Genomic DNA, 21,262 nt, shown 5'->3' with positions numbered 1-21,262 from the left:
CCCCTTAGAATTCTGGGTCGAGAGCCCAGTGGCTGATGGGGCAAAAATCATTGTCGCGGGTCATTCTGGGTAAATGTCGTCAGTCATTCCTTCCTCTGGGAAAACAATGGCAGACAATCATTTCGCCTCCTTTTTCCCTGGATTGCCCTGGCAGATGCCATAGCACGGCAACCATGGAGCCCGTTCAGCCTTTTTTTTTTACAGTCACCGTACGTTTACTGAGCCCGGACAGAGCCGATAGTCTAGCGCCTAAACAACAGCATTCATCTTGCATGATAGCAGACGATTACCAGTCGTTCTACTGTTTGCGCCGGGTAAATTGAATGAGATGACGTTATCTGCCCTCTTACTGTCTGTCTACATGGGTGCCCTGGCGAGATCGGCCGGGGGTGCAAAAGCAGAAAACCTGGAATACTCCCCAGTCAATCCCTCCTTTATGTTGCTAAAAATAGGATCAGCCCGCTAGAATACTGGGGCAAGTGTACTAGCGAGAACCAGTGTTTTATCAAGAGCACAGTGCTCTGTGTCAGAATCCCCAGAAATGATGACTCATCCATTCACAGGATCCCTGCAACAAACCCACTCGTTGCTCCCTCTTCCCCATCTCTTGTCTTGGCTTCGCTGCAGTGTCTCCCCATTGTGTCATGAAGTTATAAGAATGCACAACGTACCTTGCTTTAGTGAGATAAAATAGGGATGGTCAGCCCCAGTGCCTTATAACATTCCAGTTGTCAGGACATTAGCGTACTGTCGGGGAGAGAGCCTAGCAGAGGCGCGGGCTATGAAAGTCAGGCAGAACAGAATTTTCTCTTAACAGGAAAGGAGGGGACTGCACGGAGCCTCCGATCCCAGTAGATAGAGACAGTTACACAGAGCCTTCTGTACATCTACTGAAGTACGGAGCATCCTATTTACGCAGCGTCACCCGGCCGACTCAACCTAACCACCAGAGCAAACTAACAGACTAGATAACAAGAGAGGTTACCAGTCCTACTTGACCATCTGGCCAACCAGGGAGGGAAAAGAGCAATATGTGCTACTGCGCAGCATAGCGATACCAGCAAGCATTCAGTACGACAGAGTGACACTGGAAAGAGTCAAGAAAACGATTTCTTTCCCTTTTCTTTCACATGCGGGAGGGAGTAAATTACGAGCTATTCCGAACACGCAGACAATGTGTGTTGACCCCTACAGCATTGGGAGTCAGCAAAATGGCAATACTTTCAGAGACTCTGTGACTGTGGGATAAGCTGGAGTCTTGAGAACCCCTCCCTCCATGATCCGTTCCATTTGGAGTCTTGCGGTCTCATACGCTTGCGCACCAGAATGTGTAACCTGGAATTCTTTTCAAACGTTTTTGGCATTTCGTCTTCTCTAACGAACTCTGATACAACAGATTTGTCTCCCCATAAAGCGATCAGATCCAGTATCTCCTGTATGGTCCATGCTGAAGCTCTTTTTGGATTTGGGACTGCATTGCCACCCGTGCTGATCAGAGCTCCATGCTGAGCAAACAGGAAACGAAAATCTAAATTTCGCAGGGCTCTTCCTGTTTATCTGGCCACAGCATCCGAGTTCAGATTGCTATCCAGAGCAGTCACAGTGGTGCACTGTGGGATACCGCCCTGAGGCCATACTGTCGATTTGCGGCCACACTAACCCTAATCCGATATGGTAATACCAATTTTAGCGCTACTCCTCTCGTCGGGGAGGAGTACAGAAACCGATTGAAAGAGCCCTTTATATCAATATAAAGGGCCTTGTAGTGTGGACGGGTACAGCGTTATATCAGTTTAACACTGCTAAAATCAGTTTAAATGCGTAGTGTAGACCAGGCCAGAGACAATGAAGCAGAGAAGTTAAGTATCTGACCCAAGGCCAAAGACAGTATCAGTGCCAAAATTAGGATCAGAACCCAGGCGTCCCTAGGGCTGTGCTTTTGCTTTATTTCCATCCTTGAACTCTTGCAATCAGCCACCCAAAGCCTCCTCTGCTTCAGCATCAGGTTTTAACTGGGGCCTCAAATTGCCAACGTATGATCTGAAGTATAGCTGGAGCCTTAGACGGGCAGTTTGAGACTGCATTTATGATTTGCCGATAGCAGAGGCAACTGGTGAAGGGTGAATAAAACAGGTGCTGTGTTAACCGCCATTGCCACTCCATGCACTTGGAAGTCCTGGTCATAACAATGACTTTTTTTACAAAATAAATCAATCCCCAGTCCAGTCTTTATCGGTATTATGCGGGTAGAAAGCAGGTATGTGCAACAAGCATTAAAGCCTATGGCATATGACAACACCCTCAGGTGTCTTTCAGAAGTCTTCAGTATGAATACAAGGCAGCAGGAGAGAAACGTGCTTTCGACACAGTGAAACATAAAACAATAGCACAGAATTCCAGAGATGCAGTCTGGACAAATGTGTGTCTTTAAGGTCAACAATCTGTAGAGCTTTGTTTCTGCTGGTCTGCTGTGTGAACAATAAACTAATCTGTCTGAATTAAACAGTAGGACTGCAGACAGCTGTCATTTTCTGATCTCTCTATCCTAATGGGTTACCTTAGTAACAGCCTTAAGCTGTCTGTTGCCATGGTGAATGAGGTCCATAATTGCAGCAACAGCCCTGGAGGTGTCAAAGTCATCTGCAAATGCAGCCTTTACATTTGCTTTTGTGTTGGCTAGCCTGAAAAAAAGAAAAGGTAAGGATGGACACGTTGCCAGCAGAGTACTGAATTCGTCTACTATCAGCCCGAGGGAGTCATCTCATTGACACTGTTATTTTGTTCTAGCGTGACCAGATATCCCCATTTTATAGGTTCAACCCCAATTTTTGGCTCTTTTTCTTATATAGGCTCCTATTACCCCCCCACCCCCGTCCCAATTTTTCACATTTGCTATACAGTCACCCTACTCTGTTCCTAGCTGTACCATAATGGGCAATGCTATAGCACTGAGAAGAGAAGACATTTTTCAGTGCAAAAGGGGAAAGCTATGTCGATCCAAAGCTGAACCGTTACATCCACTCAGGAAATATGACATCATAATTCACAGTTGTCAATGGCTACATGAACAAAGTTTGGCCATTCAGCTGTTATCATTTGGGAAACTCATTTTATAATTTAAAAAACTAACAAGTTTGTTTGCTTGGTTGGTTTTTTTAGCAGTCCATCTTTCACACTAACTGTGGGTCTGCCTGCAGGAGCCAAGTTGCATGGGGAACCCCAAAGCGTAGCAAAAGAGCTGACTTGGAGTCAGCGAGGAGCCTTGGTGCAGCACTGATGCCACATCAGAGGACACAGGTTGAGGAGCAAGCTCTCTTTTCTCATTTGCGGCGCTAGTGGGACTCCAACACTGCATCTGTGCAATACCTGGCTCAGAGGGAAAGGCCTGAAGGCCCTTTGTTACAGAGAAGCTTCGGGGTGTCAATATGGGAGGTGCTCTTGTCCTCTCTCCCCCAGTGGAAGAATCAGTGCTACCAGTGCATTTATTAGTAAAAGGGGATAAATGGCAACTTGTAAACAGTGTGTAGCTGTCAATGGCCTCCTCTCCTACACTGCTTATCGACCCTCTGTTTATTCCCACTGACCTCAGTACGTCATCTGACATGAATGATTACACTATAGCCTTCTTGAGAGCCTCAAACATTATGCTGGCATCTCTGGCTCCCTTCTAACTCTGTTTTGCTCCTCCCTTTGTAGTCATTCTGTGTCTGGTGGCAATTGCTCATGAGATGATAGATCAGGGATCGGCAACCTTTGGCATGCAGCCCATCAGGGAAAGCCACTGGCGGGCCGGGACGGTTTGTTTAGCCGATCGCAGCTCCCACTGACCACAGTTCATCAATCCAGGCCAATGGGAGCTGCGGGAAGCAGCGCAGGCCAAGGGATGTGCTGACCGCTGCTTCTCACAGCCCCCATTGGCCTGTATTGATGAACCGAAGCCAGTAGGAGCTGTGATCGGCTGAACCTGTGGATGCTGCAGGTAAACAAACCATCCCGGCCCACCAGCAGCTTTCCGTGATGGGCTGCGTGCCAAAGGTTGCCAATCTCTATGACAGACTGTTGCTCTTGAGGTCACCAGTAGGGTCCCTTCTCTCTTGTGTATCTACCACTGCCCCATCATTAACATCACTCACCTGTTTAATTTCAGCCACTTTTACATTGCTGGCACCTAAATTCATTTATCCTATAAATCCTTCACTGACATCCCCTTTTGGCTTCCTTTCCTCCTGTCCCAAACACTACAATACCGGACTGCCTTAACTTTCCTCAGCTGGCTGCCACCAGCTCCTGTTTGGCCAGAGATGCTCTCTCAGCAGCATACCAAGCTCATTCACCTTCTCTCAACTATGACCTGTCAACTTGCTCTTCGGGACCACAATCTTGCCAGCCTCAGCTCCCTATCACCTTCTGTCTCATTCACAGCAAAATCACTCTGTGTCTTCAGGGTCTGCCCCACCCAGCTGTGATCGCATTCTTCCCTATACCACCTTTTTTCTGGTTTCTGGTCCTCTCCACATCCCACTCTCTCCTCTCCTCCATGTCAGAACTCAATTGAGAGGTTATGTCAGTCAAGAGGAGCAAAGGAACCTAGGTAAGGCTACACTACATACACACCATGCATCAGAGCGTAGCAGACTACGCAAAAGTGCATCAGCTAAAGGAAGAAAGGGGAAAAAAGCAATTGGAAAGTGAAAAGGAAGAGGATATTGCTTTTCATTCTCCCCCTTTATCTTGACCAGATGGATTTTTGTACAGCTTTTTAATGACATGCAATGTGGCACAGAGTTCAATCCCTCATAATCAATCAGGAGTTCACAAATTACCATTCATATAATCAGAATCTTCAAGTGATACAATATATATATTTGCACTCACATCTCCCATAGTACATCTTCCTTAATGGGGTCACACACCAGCTGTCCTTTCATATAAGCATTTGCATCACTAATAAAATTAGTGATGGCCTGAAGCAGGTTCTTTGAGTCATTCATGCTGTCATCACCAAATTCTATTGCTAAGAAAATAAAAAATTCATTTAGATGTTATGATACAGAAGATACTGTGCAACATACAGAGGAAACAGGGCCATGAGAAAATATTACAATACGAGTTCTTCACTATTTATCTGTCACAGCAAAAGTTTTGTTAAGTTACCTATGAATTAAACTAAAAACATTAATCTTTAGGCATATTAGATTTTATGGTTCTAAAACAATCCAGTAATTAAAAATGGCACAGCATATATTTATAGAAAGCAAATACAATGGCCCAAAGATTATTGAGAAAAAACTATCTGAAGCAGAATCTGATATTTTACAGTTGTCCTTCATGTGCTGTATCTTTCTATCTAGCACAGTGCTTCTCAAAGTCAGGCCATCGCTTGTTCAGGGAAAGCCTCTGGCGGTCCAGGCCAGTTTGTTTACCTGACGCATCCACAGGTTCAGCCAATCATGGCTCCCACTGGCCATGGTTCACCGCTCCAGGCCAACGGGGCTCTGGGAAGCGATACGGGCCGAGGGATGTGCTGGCTGCGGCTTCCCACCATCCCCATTGGCCTGGGACGATGAACCGCGGCCAGTGGGAGCCGCGATTGGCCGAACCCATGGACGCAGCAGGTAAACAAACCGGCCCGGACCGCCAGGGGCTTTCCCTGAACAAGTGGTGGCCCAACTTTGAGAAGCACTGATCTAGCAGGGACCCCAAAATAGTTAAACCAGCCATATTTGTAATTACCACTAAAAAATTAAGTGTATAACTCACTCAAAAATCAATAATAAATTATCAAATCTCCTGATGTGCAATGCAAAATATTCACCTGTTTTTCCAGAGGCATCCATATTATATGTTTAATTAACCATAACAACATCGTCAGTCCATCATACCAATGTATTTCATGGAGCTTGGTATCGCACTAAGAAGGATTCTAGTTTTAGCCTATGTGAAAGCTCTGCAATTAAAATCAGGGCTTACTAATAAATATTTGCTTCGGATAGAAAAAAAAAATCTGCTCAGGTTTGAACCATAGTTTCTGAAATAGTGCTGAGAACAGTCTGTCTTGGGCTACACCTGCAGACAAACCATGGACAGCACCAGTCGATCTGCATCCACCACTGAGGCCAGGTCTACACTGCGACTTTAAATCGGTTTAATGGCCGATATACCGATTTAACGCTGTAACCGTTCACACAACATCGTCATTAATATCGAGTTAACCGCCTCCTTAAATCGATTTCGGAACTCCTCCCAAACGAGAGGAGTAGCGCTAAATTCGATAGCGATAACTCGGATTAGGGTTCGTGTGGACGGAAATCGACGTTATTGGCCTCCGGGCGGCATCCCAGAGTGCAGCACTGACCGCTCTGGACAGCAATCTGACAGAAATTATGAAGTAACACGCAATGAGAGGATAACAGAATGATGGAAGGATTGGTAGCAAGTACAGGAAAGATGCCAGTGAACGTGAGAGGGCGAGCAGGAAGACCGCGTTGAGAGATGCACGCTGGATCTGCTGCGTTCTCAACTGAATCCTCCAACGCATGGTGCATCTTCAGGAAGACAGCACAGTAGCAGAGTGCCGCTGCAGCCCCTGTATACTCTCTGCAGCCCACGTCCCATCTCCTCACCCAGACGTGTAAGAAGGCGGGGAAGGTTCTGCACCGCTACTCCTCACACCCTGCAGAGTTCAAGGAAGGCTGTAATTACGGCTACATGTGCTTAATAGCCTTTCCTTCCCTTCCAAAGCACAGCAGCAGGACACTTCCTAATTCTCTGCCTTTTTTATAGTTCCTTGTAATAAGAATACATCGAAAGGGGGGTGGTTGCTTACAGGGAATCTAGTAAGGAAAACTCATGATTTTTAACAGATGCATAATTACTTTTAATGAAAATAAAGGTTTTAAACGATACAGAATTTTATTTCCTTCGCCAACCTGTAATGAAAAGGGGGGGTGGGTTGCTTACACTGAATAAGTCATCAAGTGCGGAGGTCATCAAGGGAAGCAACAGAGTCACACCGTACCCTGGCCGTGCTGAAACTCGTTTTAAGGCTTCTCTGATGCGCAGCGCTCAAGTGTGCTCTTCTAATCGTCCTGGTCTTGGCTGCTCGTACTCACAGCCAGGTGATTTGCCTCAGCCTCCCACAGCTAATGTCTCCCCTTAGTCTCACAAAGTTGTGGAGCACACAGCAAGCAGCAAGAGCGGGACATTGGTTTGGCTGAGGTCTGAGCGAGTAAGTAATGATCACAGCGACCCTTTAAACGGCCAATGCACATTCTACCACATCCGGCACTTGCTCAGCCTGTAGTTGAACAGTCTCCTGACCACTGTCCAGGCTGCGTGTATGGCTTCATGAGCCATGGCATCAAGGGTAGGCTGGGTCCCCCAGGATAACTATAGGCATTGAACTTCCAACGGTTATTTTCTGGTCTGGGAAGTAATTCCCTTGCTGTAGCCGTTTAACAGACTAGTGCTCCTGAAGACGCGAGCGTCATGAACCTTCCTGGCATCCCACGTGATGTGGGTGAAAGTCCCTTGTGGTCCACCAGTGCTTGCAGCACCATTGAAATGTACCCCTTGCGGTTCACGTACTGGGTGCCCTGGTTTCTGGGCAAGATAGGGATATGGGCTCATCTATGGCCACCACAGTTCGGAAACCATTGCAGCAAAGCCATCCACTATCACTGCCGTTTCCCAGAGTCCACTTTCGTAGCAGCAGCTTAATGATGGTTGCATCACTGCAGCCCCACAGTAGATTGCCCACTCCAAATTGATTTCGACTGACCGTAGCTGTCTGGCGTTGCAAGCTTCAGAGGGCTATTGCCACTCGCTTCTCCACTGTCAGGGCTGCTCATGTTTGTATTACAGCGTTTCAGGGCAGGGAAAGCATGTCACAAAGTTTAAGAAAGTGCTCTTACGCATGCGAAAGTTTCGCAGCCACTGCGAATCGTCCCACACGTCAAAACAACGCGGTCCCACCAGTCTGTGCTTGTTTCCCGTGCCAAATTCGGGGTTCATGGGTAGAAGATGCCCGTTAATAGCAGTAGCTCCAAACGCTGGGGCCAGCGGTTATGGAGAATTCTGCCTCCATCTCGTCATCGCTGTCCTCGCCGCAGCAATAGCTGCCTCCTCCTCTCCTCCTGCTTTGCGTTCATTGTTCAGTATAGTCAGCACGAGAGTACGCGAGGTGTTGACAACGGTCAGGATACGTTTGTGATCTCAGGGTCCATGATTGATGTGCTATGGATTTGCTCAATGCACTCGCGAAAAAGGCGCAAAGGTTGTCTGCTGCCTTCACAAAGGGGGGTGAGGCTTACCAGCACACCGGGGCAATGTTTTCTGCCCATCAGGCACTATGCTCTCAACACGGAAGTGGAAACTATGGGGATAGCTGAGGAACAGCTACCCACAGTGCACCGCTCCTTAAATCGATGGTAGCCTTGGACCATGGACGCAAGCAATCGATTTTGTGATCGCATTGTGGACGCGCAAAACCGATTTTATAACATCGGTTTTGTAATATCGGTTTAAACTACTTCGAAATAATCGTGCAGTGTAGACGTATCCTGACATCAGCTGAGGATCATCTTCCTAAATTACACAGAGTTCTACATATTTTAACTTACATTGCAATATTGTAGCCAAATGCAGCTCTCATGTAAGTTTTTAATTTAATTTAATAATTTTAATTTAATCTAATGTAAGTGAGCGCTACTCACACTGAGTTATGGCCACTGGAAGTTGTGCCCATCAATATCAGGGCTGAATTTAAAAACTTACTCCTCTAGAGAATGAAGTCAGAGTAAGGTACACAGCCTTCACATACCCACTGAACTTGAGTAGGGCCCTACCAATTTCACGGCTGTGCAAAACGCACCACGGACTGTGAAATAAGCCCTTCTCAGTGAAATCCGATGTCCCCTTGTTCCTAGGAATGCCCCAGCAAAGGGGCCTCCTAGCTTTGGCTGGGCTGGGGAAAGACAAGACTTGTCCACCCCCTGCACAGCCGCTTTGGGGGTGTATGTGGGGGAGAGATTAGACCCACCCCTACATTGCCTCCCCCGGCTGCAGGACACTCTGGGACTGGACAGCAGCACCAGAGGTTCCTGCAGATGAAGGCGGCTTGTGGATGTGGGTCCAATCTCTCCTTATTCCTAGGAGTGCCCCAGCAAAGGGAGATTTTAGCTCCGGCTGGGCTGGGGGAGGGACACGACTTGTCCATCCCCTGCACAGCTGCTCTGGGGGAAGAGAGGAGGAAGATCAGACACATCTCAACCTCTGGGAACCTCCTGCGGCTGCAGGAAGCTCTCTGATTGCTGCCTTCAGCGCTAGGCTCCGAAGGCATCACAGAAGTTAGGGTGACAATCTTGCAACCCCCGTATAACAACGTTGTGACACCCCCCCCCCATCCCATTTTGGGTCAGGACCCCCATGGTAACACCACCATGAGATTTCAGATTTAAACACCTGAAAATGTGAAATTAACCAATTTTCAAATCCTATGGCCATGAAATTGACCATAACAAACCGTGAATTTGGTAGGGCCTTAAACATAAGTAACACTGCTTGCCACATATACATGTTTTCTGACTAACTTACACCTGAAGTATAGTTTATTATAGTGTACTGCTCCTTATATCAGTGCTTAGCTTGACCTACAGTTTCCTTGGCAACCTCCCTCTGGCCCCACAAGCACATGTGTTACAACAGTCTGCTTTGTATGACTACACAACACTGAGCAAACACACACACCATTTAGAAAGGTAAACAGTATGTGCAAGACAGAGTTAAAACTGTGGTGGAAGCCATAGGCTAGACCTGATTTCACTGACACCAATATAAATCCAAAAACAAGTTGAACAGCTTAAACAGACTCTCTTTGGATTTACTCCCACTATAATAGAGGTCAAAATCTGGCTCTATATTTGAGAGATTCTCAGCTTGTGGAAAATTAAAATTTGTCTTAATGTCGCATTAACATTGGTTTCAAAAATAAAACTTTACTGTGTCTTTCAAATCAGACATTGACTTTTTTTTTTAGGGGGGGGGGTGTTAAAAAAGTTACAGAAATTGGATATTAACTTTTATCCTTCAAGATTATCCGATTAATTACTCTGGTCACAGGAACTGTAACATAAGCACACATGATAAATGTTTAATATAGTGAAATCCACTTTGATTAAAGCAATTCTTTTCCACTGATTTATGCCTATCTACTACACTACAGTTACAGTCAAGTGCAGATGCATAGTCCAGTTCAAATGTGTTTAGCTCTAGAGTGGAAGACAGGAGTGGATCACTCCAAAAATCACACTGTTCTGTACGCTATCCCTGAAGCTCTGGTACTGGCCACTGTTGGGAGACAAGATTCTAGGCTAGATGGACCATTGGTCTGATCCAGTATGGCAACTCTTGTGTTCTTATGTTCATACATTCATGTCTATAATCACCTTGGATTAAGTACCTGAGAAAGTTGTGTCTCCTGCACAAACAACCTTTATCATCCTGGTGGACAGTTCCATTGTGCCAGAGGAGCAGAGCTGTTAACCACTGTCCATACCTCAGAGCTCCAGGAGATCGTTATCGAGCCTAGACCATTAGACTCCTGTGATAAATAAAGTGGGGAGAGGTAGCTACCTTTTTTGGACACTCAGCCAGTCCATTAGCTACAGAATTCCTCTTAGTAGCTGTTCTCTACTTGCTTTACCTGTAAAGGATTAACAAGCCCACAGGTAAAAGGAAGGGAGTGGGCACCTGACCAAAAGAGCCAATGGGAGGGCTAGAACTTCTTAAAATTGGGAAAAAACTTCTCTTTGTGTGTTGTGGGTTCTCTGGGAAAGAGGGGAACAGGGAGCAGTTATGCTGTGAGAAGCTGAAAGCCAGGTATGAAAAACCATCAGATCATACCTAGAGATTGCTTATCCGAAACCCCAGATATGTAAGTAAATTAGGGAATGTCTAGGAAGATGCCATTAGGTTTATTTGTTTATTTCTGTTTATTTCTTATTGGTTCGTGGACTCCTCTGTGTAACCCCAAATGCTTTTCTTTTGCTTGTAACCTTTAAGCTGGACCTAAAAGTTATTCTTGATGTTTAATTAACATAAATGGATTTTTTAATTCTAGCAAAAGCCTAAGTTCCAGATTTCTTTTTGTTTTTAATAACAATTACCTTTTTTAAGAACAGGAGAGAGTGTGTGCGTCCCCTAAGAAGTTTGTGCATACGTTGTTTAATTAGCTGGTGGCAACAGCTGATTTCCTTTGTTTTTCTTTCTCATCTCTTCCCCAGAATGGGGGTTGAAATGGCTTGAGGGCACCCCACAGAAAGGAATTTCCAAGTGTGCCTTTCTGGTTTCAAAGGGTTTTTTTTTTGCACTTGGGTGGTGGCAGCATCTACCCATCCAAGCTCAGAGAGAAACTGTAACTTGCATGGAGTGGCCATTATTAATTTTTAAAATCCTTGCGGGTCCCCACCTTCTGCACTCGAAGTGCCAGAGTGGGTAATCAGCCCTGACAACTCCCGACTCCCAAGTCTGTATTTTAACCACTACAATATGCCTCCTCTTAAAGACAGCTATCATAGTGTCATTGGGCCAAAAGCAGGCTAACAGAGCTATTTGAGGAACAAGCAAAGGAAAGCAAGGAGGTACAAAGAACAAATTCAGGCAGAATTTCTCTGCATTAAGTAATTTATATAGGCAAGAGTTGCAAAAGGGAGCATACAGAAGCAAGTAATAAAAAAAAGCTTTAAACAGTGGGGACGGACAGATAGATGCACACACACAAATTGGTTTGCAACAGCTAACTCAAGAGAGGGAGACAGACTCTGGCTTTTTATCTTAGGCCTTGTCTACACTACAAAGTTTTGTTGACAGAAGTCAGCTTTTGTCAACAAAACAGTGGAGATGTACACACTGAAATACTTCTCCCACCGATATAATAAAACCACCTTGACGAGCAGCACGGAGCTTTTTGCTATGCAGTTAAAGCGAAGCAGTGTCAGTGTAGACATCTCACTAGGTTATGTCACCCTAATTGGCCTCCAGGAAGTGTCTCACAATGCCCATCATGACCACTCTGGTCAGCAGTTTGAACTCTGCTGCCCTGGAGGTACACAGGTATGTGCCCCTCCTGTATTTAAAGGCCTGGGAATTTTTGAAATTCCTCTTCCTGTTTGCTCAGCGTACACAGTTCATGCAGCATCTTCCCAGCTGACCATGATGGCTCTATGCAGCAGGCATGCTCCCAGGTGGAGCACATCGGAGCTGTTGAGTATATGGGGAGAAGAGGTTGTGCAGTCGCAGCTTTGCACCAGCTGCAGGAATTTCGATACCTACGACTGATTGTTAGCACCATGCAGGAGAAGGGGCACAAAAGGGACACGCAGTAGGCAGGTGTACCAGAAGGCAAGCGAGTCAAACCATTGCTCTGGTGGGGTGCCGAAGACCTGCTGCTTCTATAAGGGAGCTGGATGCCATCCTTGGTGACGATCCTACCTCCACTGCCAAGAGCCCCAGGATACTTTGGGGGAACTGGAGAACGAAGTGGTGCATGTGGCAGGATCATCCGGTGGCGGGGTGAGTCAGGAGCTCTTCTCCACTCTGGAGGGGTCTAGCCAATCCCAGCACCCCGAGTATGGCGCACAGCATGCAGGAGAGGGGAGCTCCAAGAAGTGCTTATTTTACCTTAAGAGTGCATGGTGAGATGAGATTGAGCTCTCATGCACTTTGTTATATGGTAGAGGAGGGATTAGGGACAGAAATAAAAAACCAAGCCTGTGCATCTACACAGTGGGGGCAGGATGGAAAAGTTTGTTAATGTACACGGGGATGTCTCTGGAATCCTCCATAGAGATCTCTAGGAAAACTTTGCTGTAGATATTCTGCAATCCTCTGCCGAAGGTTCCTTGGGAGAGCTGCCCTGTTTCTCCCCTCGCTCTAGGAAACTTTGCTGTGTCCCCTGGCAATTATTTCTGCAGGGACCAGAGCAGCACACAGGCAAGGGGCATACAGGGCCAGTCTGCATCTACATGCATGCAGGAGATGCTCCCATGCATCCTGGGTTACCCTTAGGAGTGAGATATCAGATTCAATTACTCTAGCCTGTGGAAAAGGGTGCCCATATTCAGAACCGTTTCCCTAACCACTTATAATAACCCCCCTTCACAAACCACCCTTTGTCCCTTCTTGCCCTTTCTCCCTTGTTCACCCCCCTTCCCGCAAACTCACTGTAATTGGGACTCGCAGCGACCCGTGTGCTAGCCAAGGGACAGTGAGAAAGAAGTGTATGTGTAACTTTTGTGATTCACAGCTGTAAGCGCACTCACAATACAGTCTCTGGTATCAGAGGGGTAGCCGTGTTAGTCTGGATCTGTAAAAAGCAACAGAGTCCTGTGGCACCTAACATGTATTGGAGCATAAGCTTTCATGGGTGAATACCCACTTCGTCAGACGTATGTCATGCATCTGACGAAGTGGGTGAACAGACGAAGTGGATATTCACCCATGAAAGCTCATGCTCCAATACATCTGTTAGTCTAAAAGGTGCCACAGGACTCTTTGTTGCTTAATACAGTGTCTGTTCATTATTTCTTTGTCTTCTGCAGATATGCCCTTGAGAACACACTCCTCCACACCGGTGGAACGTCTCCATCTGATAAGGCAGCGACCCAGGAGGAGATGTTCCACGAAGTGCTGCAGTCAGACACATCATGTAGCAAAATGAGCATGGAGTGGGACAGTTAATGAAAGACTGAGGCTGGAGAGCCAGGAAAGTACACAGGGGCAGGAGTGGATGATAAAGCTCCTGGAGGACCAGACAGAGATGTTGAAGTCCCTCATTAGCCTGCAATCAAAGCAAATTCATGCCCAATGCCCTCTCCGGCCACTACAGAACTCCGGTCCATGCCCTCCCCAAACTCCCCCACCGCATTCATTGCGTGTTCCCGGTCCCTCGAAGTACCCCATGCACACCACACCTGGAATTACACCCAGCTGTAAGAGCCCTAACTGCAAGACTGTTCCTCATTTTCATGTCCCGTTTGTCTGAAAGTTTGTGTTTTAGACCATTACTAAACTTGAGTCTTTACTTGTGACATACATACATTGCTCAGTGTGAACACTGAAACAGTGGCTGTAGGTAGGAATATTTGCTCGTTACAATAATGCTCAAGAAGTGAGCACTACAGAGATAATTCATGGTAACCTGACCAAATACATCACATGCAGACACACTACTGGGAATCATTGTCAAAATGCTCCTTCAAAGCCTCCCTGATTCAAACAGCCTCCCACTGTGCCCCTCTAATTGCCTTTGCATCTGGCTGCTCAAAATTAGCAGCCAACCAATCAGCCTCAGCAGCCCTCCCCAGGGAAACTTTTCCCACTTCAATTCGCAAATATTATGCAGAGTACAGCAGGTCACAATGATCATTGGATTATTTTCCTCACTGAGATCTAACTGGCCAAAAAAATAAAAATAAAAACCAACACCAGCAACCTTTTAAATCGGCCAAAGATCAATTCAATGGCCATTCTGCATCTGCTGAGCCTGCTGTTGAAGTGATCCTTGCTACTGTCTAGGTTTCCCGTGTAAGGCTTCATGAGCTATGGGACCAAGGGGTAGGCAGAGTGTCCAAGGATCACTATGGGGCATTTGCACATTCCTCCATTGGAAAATTCTGGACTGGAAAGAAAGTCCCAGTGTGCAGCTTTCTATACAGTTCAGTGTTCCTAAAGATGCCTGCACCATGCACCTTCCCTGACCAACCCGCACTGATTCAGTGAAACTGTCCTGGTGATCCACCTGTACCCACAAGACCATGGAGAAGTAGCCCTTTCAGTTGATGTACTCCATTGCAAGATGGTCGGGGGCCAAAATGGGGAGATGTGTTCCATCTATCAACCTGCTGCAGTCAGGGAATCCCATTGCCTTGAAGCTATCAATTATTTCCTGCACATTACCCAAAGTCACAGTTCTTCAAAGCAAGAGGCAATTAATGGTCCTATATATTTGCATCCCCGTAGCCCCCACCATAGACTTTCAAACTGTAAACTGATTCGCAACTGCCGCTTGCTTTTCCACAGTGAGGGCAGGTCTCAGTCTGGTGTCCTTGTGCCACAGGGCAGGGGCGAGCGCTGCACGCAGGATGGTGGCTTTGTGAATCCAAAAGTTCTGCAGCCACCACTCATCATCCCAGAGCTGCATCGCGATGCGATCCCGATGGTCCACTGTTGCAAGCTGGTCTATGAATGCCAGCAGTAATCTTGAATTATTTGTTTCCATGGAAGACAGCAGGGCAGGCACCACCAATTCACTCTCTGTTTCACAGCTCATGAAATACTGCAGGACCACCTGTGTTGTGTTCATAATGCTCATCACCTGACTGGTCAGCAGCTCAGGATCCAGGCTGTCAGGCAGAGATGAAGGGTGCACAGTTTACAAGGGCTGTTGAAAAATGGCACGAAACAAGTCCATGGAATGATGGCACGGAAATAACTGCATCATAGGACAGTAAGCATGTCCCCATGATGCACCGTGATCCGTTCCCAGAGCTCCCAGTGGCACAGGGTGGTGAGATGCACTGTGGGACAGCTACTCATAATTGCAACGCTGTCGATGCAAGAGCAACAACTGTGGACATGCTCAGCTGACAAACGGAGCGCTGCGTGGATGTGCTCCACTGATATTATTAAAGCAACTTATGATCGTTGACAAAACCTAAGTAGACTTAACTCTGCACTGTAGACATCGCCTTAAAATAGTCCCATGTCCCACAGCATGTCCTGCCTTATTAACCTTATGTGCCCACTTTGTATAGACAGCAGCAGCCATTCACGCATACGTGTTTGCTTCTGCAGGTTACTGTCAGCAAATTCTCATTATTTCCACTGGATTCCAACCAACAGTGTGTGGTTTCCTCTGTCCTTATTCTTTATCAGATGAGATGTGCACAAGAGCCCAGACTCACTGCCGCAAGTCTTCACATCCTGTAAATGAATGAATGAGGCTGTAGCAAATGATGAGTAACCATTCATCCACTGCAGGGCTGTCAGCACTTCTTCTCGCCCCAGGGGCAGCCGGAGAAGGTTTGGCTGAGCTGTTGAATCGTTGTATTACGTCGTACATACATATTATGTAGTTTGGGTTTCTATTTCTTAAAATAAAACAGGTTTGCTCAGGGTCCAAGTGCCTTGAGGTGCATGTCAAGGATCCATTCATGTGCTAAAAACTCATTGTGTCTTGTGACGGGTGCAGAGACTCTGAAGTGAGGAGCATGGCATCCATAATAGCAGCATTCCTGCCACAGAAAACCTCTCACACATCCACATTTGGGGCTTGCTCAGCACACAGATTCATCTAGAATTTGTTCTTTATTTTCCGTAGTAATGGAGGTCTGTTGCTGAGAGTCAGGCTAAGCCTACAGTGGCACAACAGCTTTGCTGCGGTAGCACCGTAGTTACTTCCTACATCAGTAGAAGGGGGTTTTCCATTCGAGCAGCTAATCCACCTCTCCAAGAGGCAGTAGATTGGAAGAATTCTTCCATCAACCTAGTCGCATCTACTCTGGGGGTTAAGTCAACTTAACAATGGCACTCATGGCACAAAATTTGTCACAGCCCTGAGCAGCCTAGCTAGATCGATCTAATTTTTAAGGTGTAAACCAGGCTTCAGTCAACACTCTCCTCAGCCCTTTCTGTGAAATATTTTAGGAATAAACAGCACTCCTACAGCTTTCGATTTTAAGTGAGTGAAAGTGAAAAAATAGATCAACCGAGCTACATCCCTCAGGGGCTATAAAAAATGTTGCATCCTGAGCACTGGAGTTAGGCTGACCTAACCCCAGGGAAGATGCAGAAGAATTCTTCCATTGAGCTAGCGATTGCCTCTTGGAGACATAGATTAACTACATTAATGGAAAAAACTCTTTCTGTCAATGAGGTAAGCATCTACCTCAAAGTGCTACAGCCATACAGCTGCAGCGCCATAGCTGTGCTATTGTAGTGTAGACATACCCCTAATATGAGCAAGGATCCATTGAAGCAGCAGAAAAGTGTAGCTCCTACAAATAGCTAAAGTTATTTAAGCAGCAGAAAGACCTCTGTCAGTGAACTGTTTGCGCATGAAAATTCCCAGCATGTGACAGATCAGCACACACTAGCAAGGTGCTGAGCAGTCTTCTACTCATGGGAATTAAAGTAGTTTGCTCTACATGAAGATAACCCAACACATTGCAGCATTGACCCCTCAGCATTTTAGAGGATTGTGTGAAAAGAAACTAATCAGCCCCTTTTTTTTCCTCTTACCTGATCTGTACTTGCTGCGCAAACAAAACATTCTGAATTCATCCGCTGAATTCTTTGTCAAAAAATCCTAATCAATAAACAAACAAAGAACCAGTATTATACCAGACATAGTTTAAACAACAGATCTTCATTGTGTAATTTTACACGTTGGATTTGCATTTCTGTATTTTGTGTTCATTTCTTAGCCTTTTGGGAAAGATTAATAAATACATTTTTGATTATCCTGTTTTGCAATTTTAATGTTCTGAAGTATGAAAATGATTTAAAATATTAATCGTTCAACTTTAAATTAAAGTTTGTGGCAGAATTAAACAAGGCAATGTCAGATATATACCAGCTGTTGATATAAAGCACTGAAAGATGCACTTGAGATTAAATTTTCATCATTATGATCATCTCAAACAAACACACAGTATGAAGGACAAAAGAGAAAAGTAAACCTGAAATGTGCTGAGATTCAGATACAACAGAATGGGGGAAGGTACCCAGAAGCCTTGCTAGCTTCACAAACAGAATGTTGGGTTTGTTGAACTAGATTAGAGTTTAATTTATGTTATAATTAAGAGCTTAGAATATGTAGGAATAGAAGGAAAATCAGGACTGTGTGAAAGTTAACTTCTCCTGTACTAGCTTGATTTATCCGTACAGACCTGTCAAAATCCTACTCATCCAGAGGGTAACTCCCGCATTTTGGATTAATGTTAAGGTCGCTTTAAAACTTCACTCCTGTGACAACGAATTTCACTGAGTCTTCCAAAGAACCATTTCAAATCGTGATGGTATATTTAAAAATGGTCCACTTCTTGACAACCCTGTCTACTTGTCAGCACAAAGAGTGGCAGGTAACAGCGAATGCTACATTCATGATCTTTTTACTTTAGCAGATGAGAGGTAGTAAATTGGTAGTACCTCTACGTGCTGATGAACTATAGCATTGCAATGAGAAGTTAGTACAAGTCTGAAAAGATGGGAAAACAAAGAAATGCATACAGAGATTTAGCTTCTGTTTCAATATTACAGCAAGCGACACAGTGAAGGTGGCAAAATGTTAAGCACACATAATGTTTAAAATGAAAATAGTAATAATTGGGGCAATCAAGGCTAAGCTAAATCAAGAATTGGACTGGGATACTAAATTATCTGTCTATACACTTTATATAGCTTAGTAAACTCAAAGTGCCTGAAGACATTGTGATAGTGTATGGTAAGACAGTATTATGCCTAAGGAAGGAAATAAACTGTATGAATCAAAACTCTGAGCTGGTGCAAGGCCCATCTGAATTGCCAGATCTCGATAGATGGGTATGTGTATGTATGGATATATGTATTTTTTTTAAATCTGTGTTTTGGGGGAAAAGAGGTCACTCTTCAAAATAGGGTGTGTGGGAAAACTGAAAATATTCACACAAAACTGATTTGGGGGGAGAATATGAATAGTTATTTTAACATGTGGAATACTGCAGAATACTGCAGAAAAGCACAGCTTGATCAAGGGCATCAAACGTGGCTACAGGAAAGGAAAGTCATGCCTCACTGACTATTTGCAATGTGTTCAGTGTATTACTGGCAGGGGAGACAATGGGATGGCAGTAGGCAGCATCATCCTAGCCTTGATTTTTTTTTAGAGCTCACATGAAAAGTCCCACATAGGGTTTAACTTTCACGATGCAGAAGGACTAAATGCAAGGCAGTTTAGTTCACTGATCTGCAAATTACCATCAGGACAGGATTACCTTCATTAGTCACAGCTAATCTATATATATTCAGACTAAAGGAAAATTACTCTGGGGTACGGCAGGGAGGAGTGCTGGGTCAGCAGTTATTTATTGTTAAATGTATCTGACTTGCCCTGCATGTAAAAACTATTGGCTATGACAAAGTTCTCTTCACCTTCCCAGGAACATTCTCTCTCAGCTCATAACATTCCATTAGAAATGCAGCTGTGGACAATTTCTAATTTTTTAAGTTATTCTTTTTGCGTTAACCCTCATTCCTCCAACTCCTCTCCAGCATCTGTCTACACTAGGAAAATTACTGTCAAAACTGGCAGCGATGGGTAATTTTCCTAGGGCAGATGAGGCTTAGCCATACACAGACAGCATCAGGAGAATTAAGAATAAAGCAGCTCATACTGCACTCTGATTTTCAAAGGATTATAATTAGTCTTCCAGGAGGGCAGAGAGAGAGGAAAGTATGTGCTGATACAGCCTTTTAATCCTTGCCTACATGAGGAAAATTACCCATTGCTGACATCCGAGTGCAGCTGAACTGGTGCTAAACACAGCTTAATTGTACATGTAATCAAGGACAAACTGTGACGCACCACTTCAAAAACTGTGGTTAAACCCACTAACAAACATATAGACAGGAGCCACCAGAAGTGAGTGCTTCTGTGGCGTTAGCTAAGAAAGCTGCTTTTGGCAAGAGCCTATGCCTCTCTAATACGGTATTACCATCTAACAGGATCGCATAGGCTGAAACAGACCCACTCCTGGCACTTGATATTAGCTACAAGGTAAAGATCTATTTGAGTTAATAAGAGAATGACAGTAAAAAAAAAAAAAATACAATTAACTTAAATTAATAAAAAAAAAAAAAAGCCAGCTACAACAACCAGCTACACTGGCATTGGAAGATAAATGTCAGTTCCATATAAAAAAGTTTACATTATCAAATCCTGCTTCATGTTAAATGAGATAAGGAATGAAGTCTCAAAAAAGTAGTGCCCCAGATTCCAAAAGAATCTAATAGCCTATGTTAATGAATTTATATCTGCTTGTCTGCTGAACAGTTTAATAGATGGTATGAATGTTGGGTTCCAGAATATGCATCTTTGCTCACATATGTTAAGGCAGGAGTCTCAAATTCACTATGTGAAGAGAACTGAACTATATTTTTTGATTATGGCCCATTGCCTCAGCCTCAGGACTCTAAACAACCCTTGAGTAAGAGCAGGTGTCATACTGATTACTAAAGGTTAATATGCCCAATAAAACATAATAGGTACAAAGACCCCCAATGTGGGGAACAGAGATAACTTCTGTTGGTGAGAGAGACAAGCTTTCAAGCCTACACAGAGCTCTTCTTCAGGTCTGGAAATCTGGGGAGAGTGCTCCTATAAAGGACAGGATTTAAGCACATGATTTGAACGTGTCCACGTGTTTTCCTGGATCAGAGCCATAATGAATTATAGCATACTAAACACACACACACAGCAAAACTTCTCTAGTTCACAACAACATATTACCTTAATTGTAATGTAGTTTTTTAATGATTTTGACATTTTTTCTTGATTTCCTTTAATAAGCAAATGCCCTAGAAGAAAAAATATTAGTTAAATTAGTCTGCTTCTGAATGAGTGGAGGATGGAAAAGCAAACTCTGTTTTGAGGAACTGGAGGTAGAATATACTTGGATGGATTTGTCATAACCATTTCAATGCAGTGCTTTGTATTTTTAACCACAGCTTTACCCAAAATCCTACACCATTAGGCACCCAGAGCTTTGGATGGGGACATTTTAAACCAATCTAAAGAAATAAAACTAATGGAATGGAAGAAAATAAACAGCTTGTTTTTACCAGAAATGCCAACACACACACTTCTAAATAATAATAGAAAGAAGTCTTCTCTCTTGACATCCCATAGTGATATTTGGAGTCCTGTAAAGCCTCCTCAAACATATAGTATCCTCATGCAAAGCAAGGCATTTTCCAACCAAATTCAAAAATGGAATAAAAGTGTAACACAGCCAGACAACTAATTCAGAAGCTTTGCCTTACAACAGTGCCCATACAAAATGGGCAAGTTTCAAAGTAGGGAAGAGACATACAAACCTCCACCAAATTTAGGATTTAATAGGAGCAGGTGATACTAAGGGTTCTGTAATAGACAAAACAATGCTGGCAAGATGTAAGGAAGGTCACACATATACAATGAAGTTCCACCTTAAAAGGACTTGAAAAG

General features: G+C 44.6%; 1 protein-coding gene across 1 annotated transcript in view; it reads right to left on the bottom strand.

The window, feature by feature from the left end:
• Positions 1 to 21,262, bottom strand: part of CARS2 (cysteinyl-tRNA synthetase 2, mitochondrial) — a 55,164-nt gene that overhangs the window by 10,693 nt on the left and 23,209 nt on the right. The window contains exons 9-12 of the mRNA XM_032764965.2: positions 20,546 to 20,613; positions 17,299 to 17,365; positions 4,876 to 5,014; positions 2,558 to 2,681 (exon numbers count right to left, since the gene is read on the bottom strand). Of these exons, the coding sequence (XP_032620856.1) occupies positions 2,558 to 2,681; positions 4,876 to 5,014; positions 17,299 to 17,365; positions 20,546 to 20,613 (398 nt within the window). The remainder of the gene's footprint in view (positions 1 to 2,557; positions 2,682 to 4,875; positions 5,015 to 17,298; positions 17,366 to 20,545; positions 20,614 to 21,262) is intronic.

The sequence above is a fragment of the Chelonoidis abingdonii genome, chromosome 1 (assembly GCF_003597395.2).
Source record: "Chelonoidis abingdonii isolate Lonesome George chromosome 1, CheloAbing_2.0, whole genome shotgun sequence".
NCBI classification, from domain to species: Eukaryota; Metazoa; Chordata; order Testudines; family Testudinidae; genus Chelonoidis; species Chelonoidis abingdonii.
This window is presented reverse-complemented; position numbering and strand designations above follow the sequence as displayed.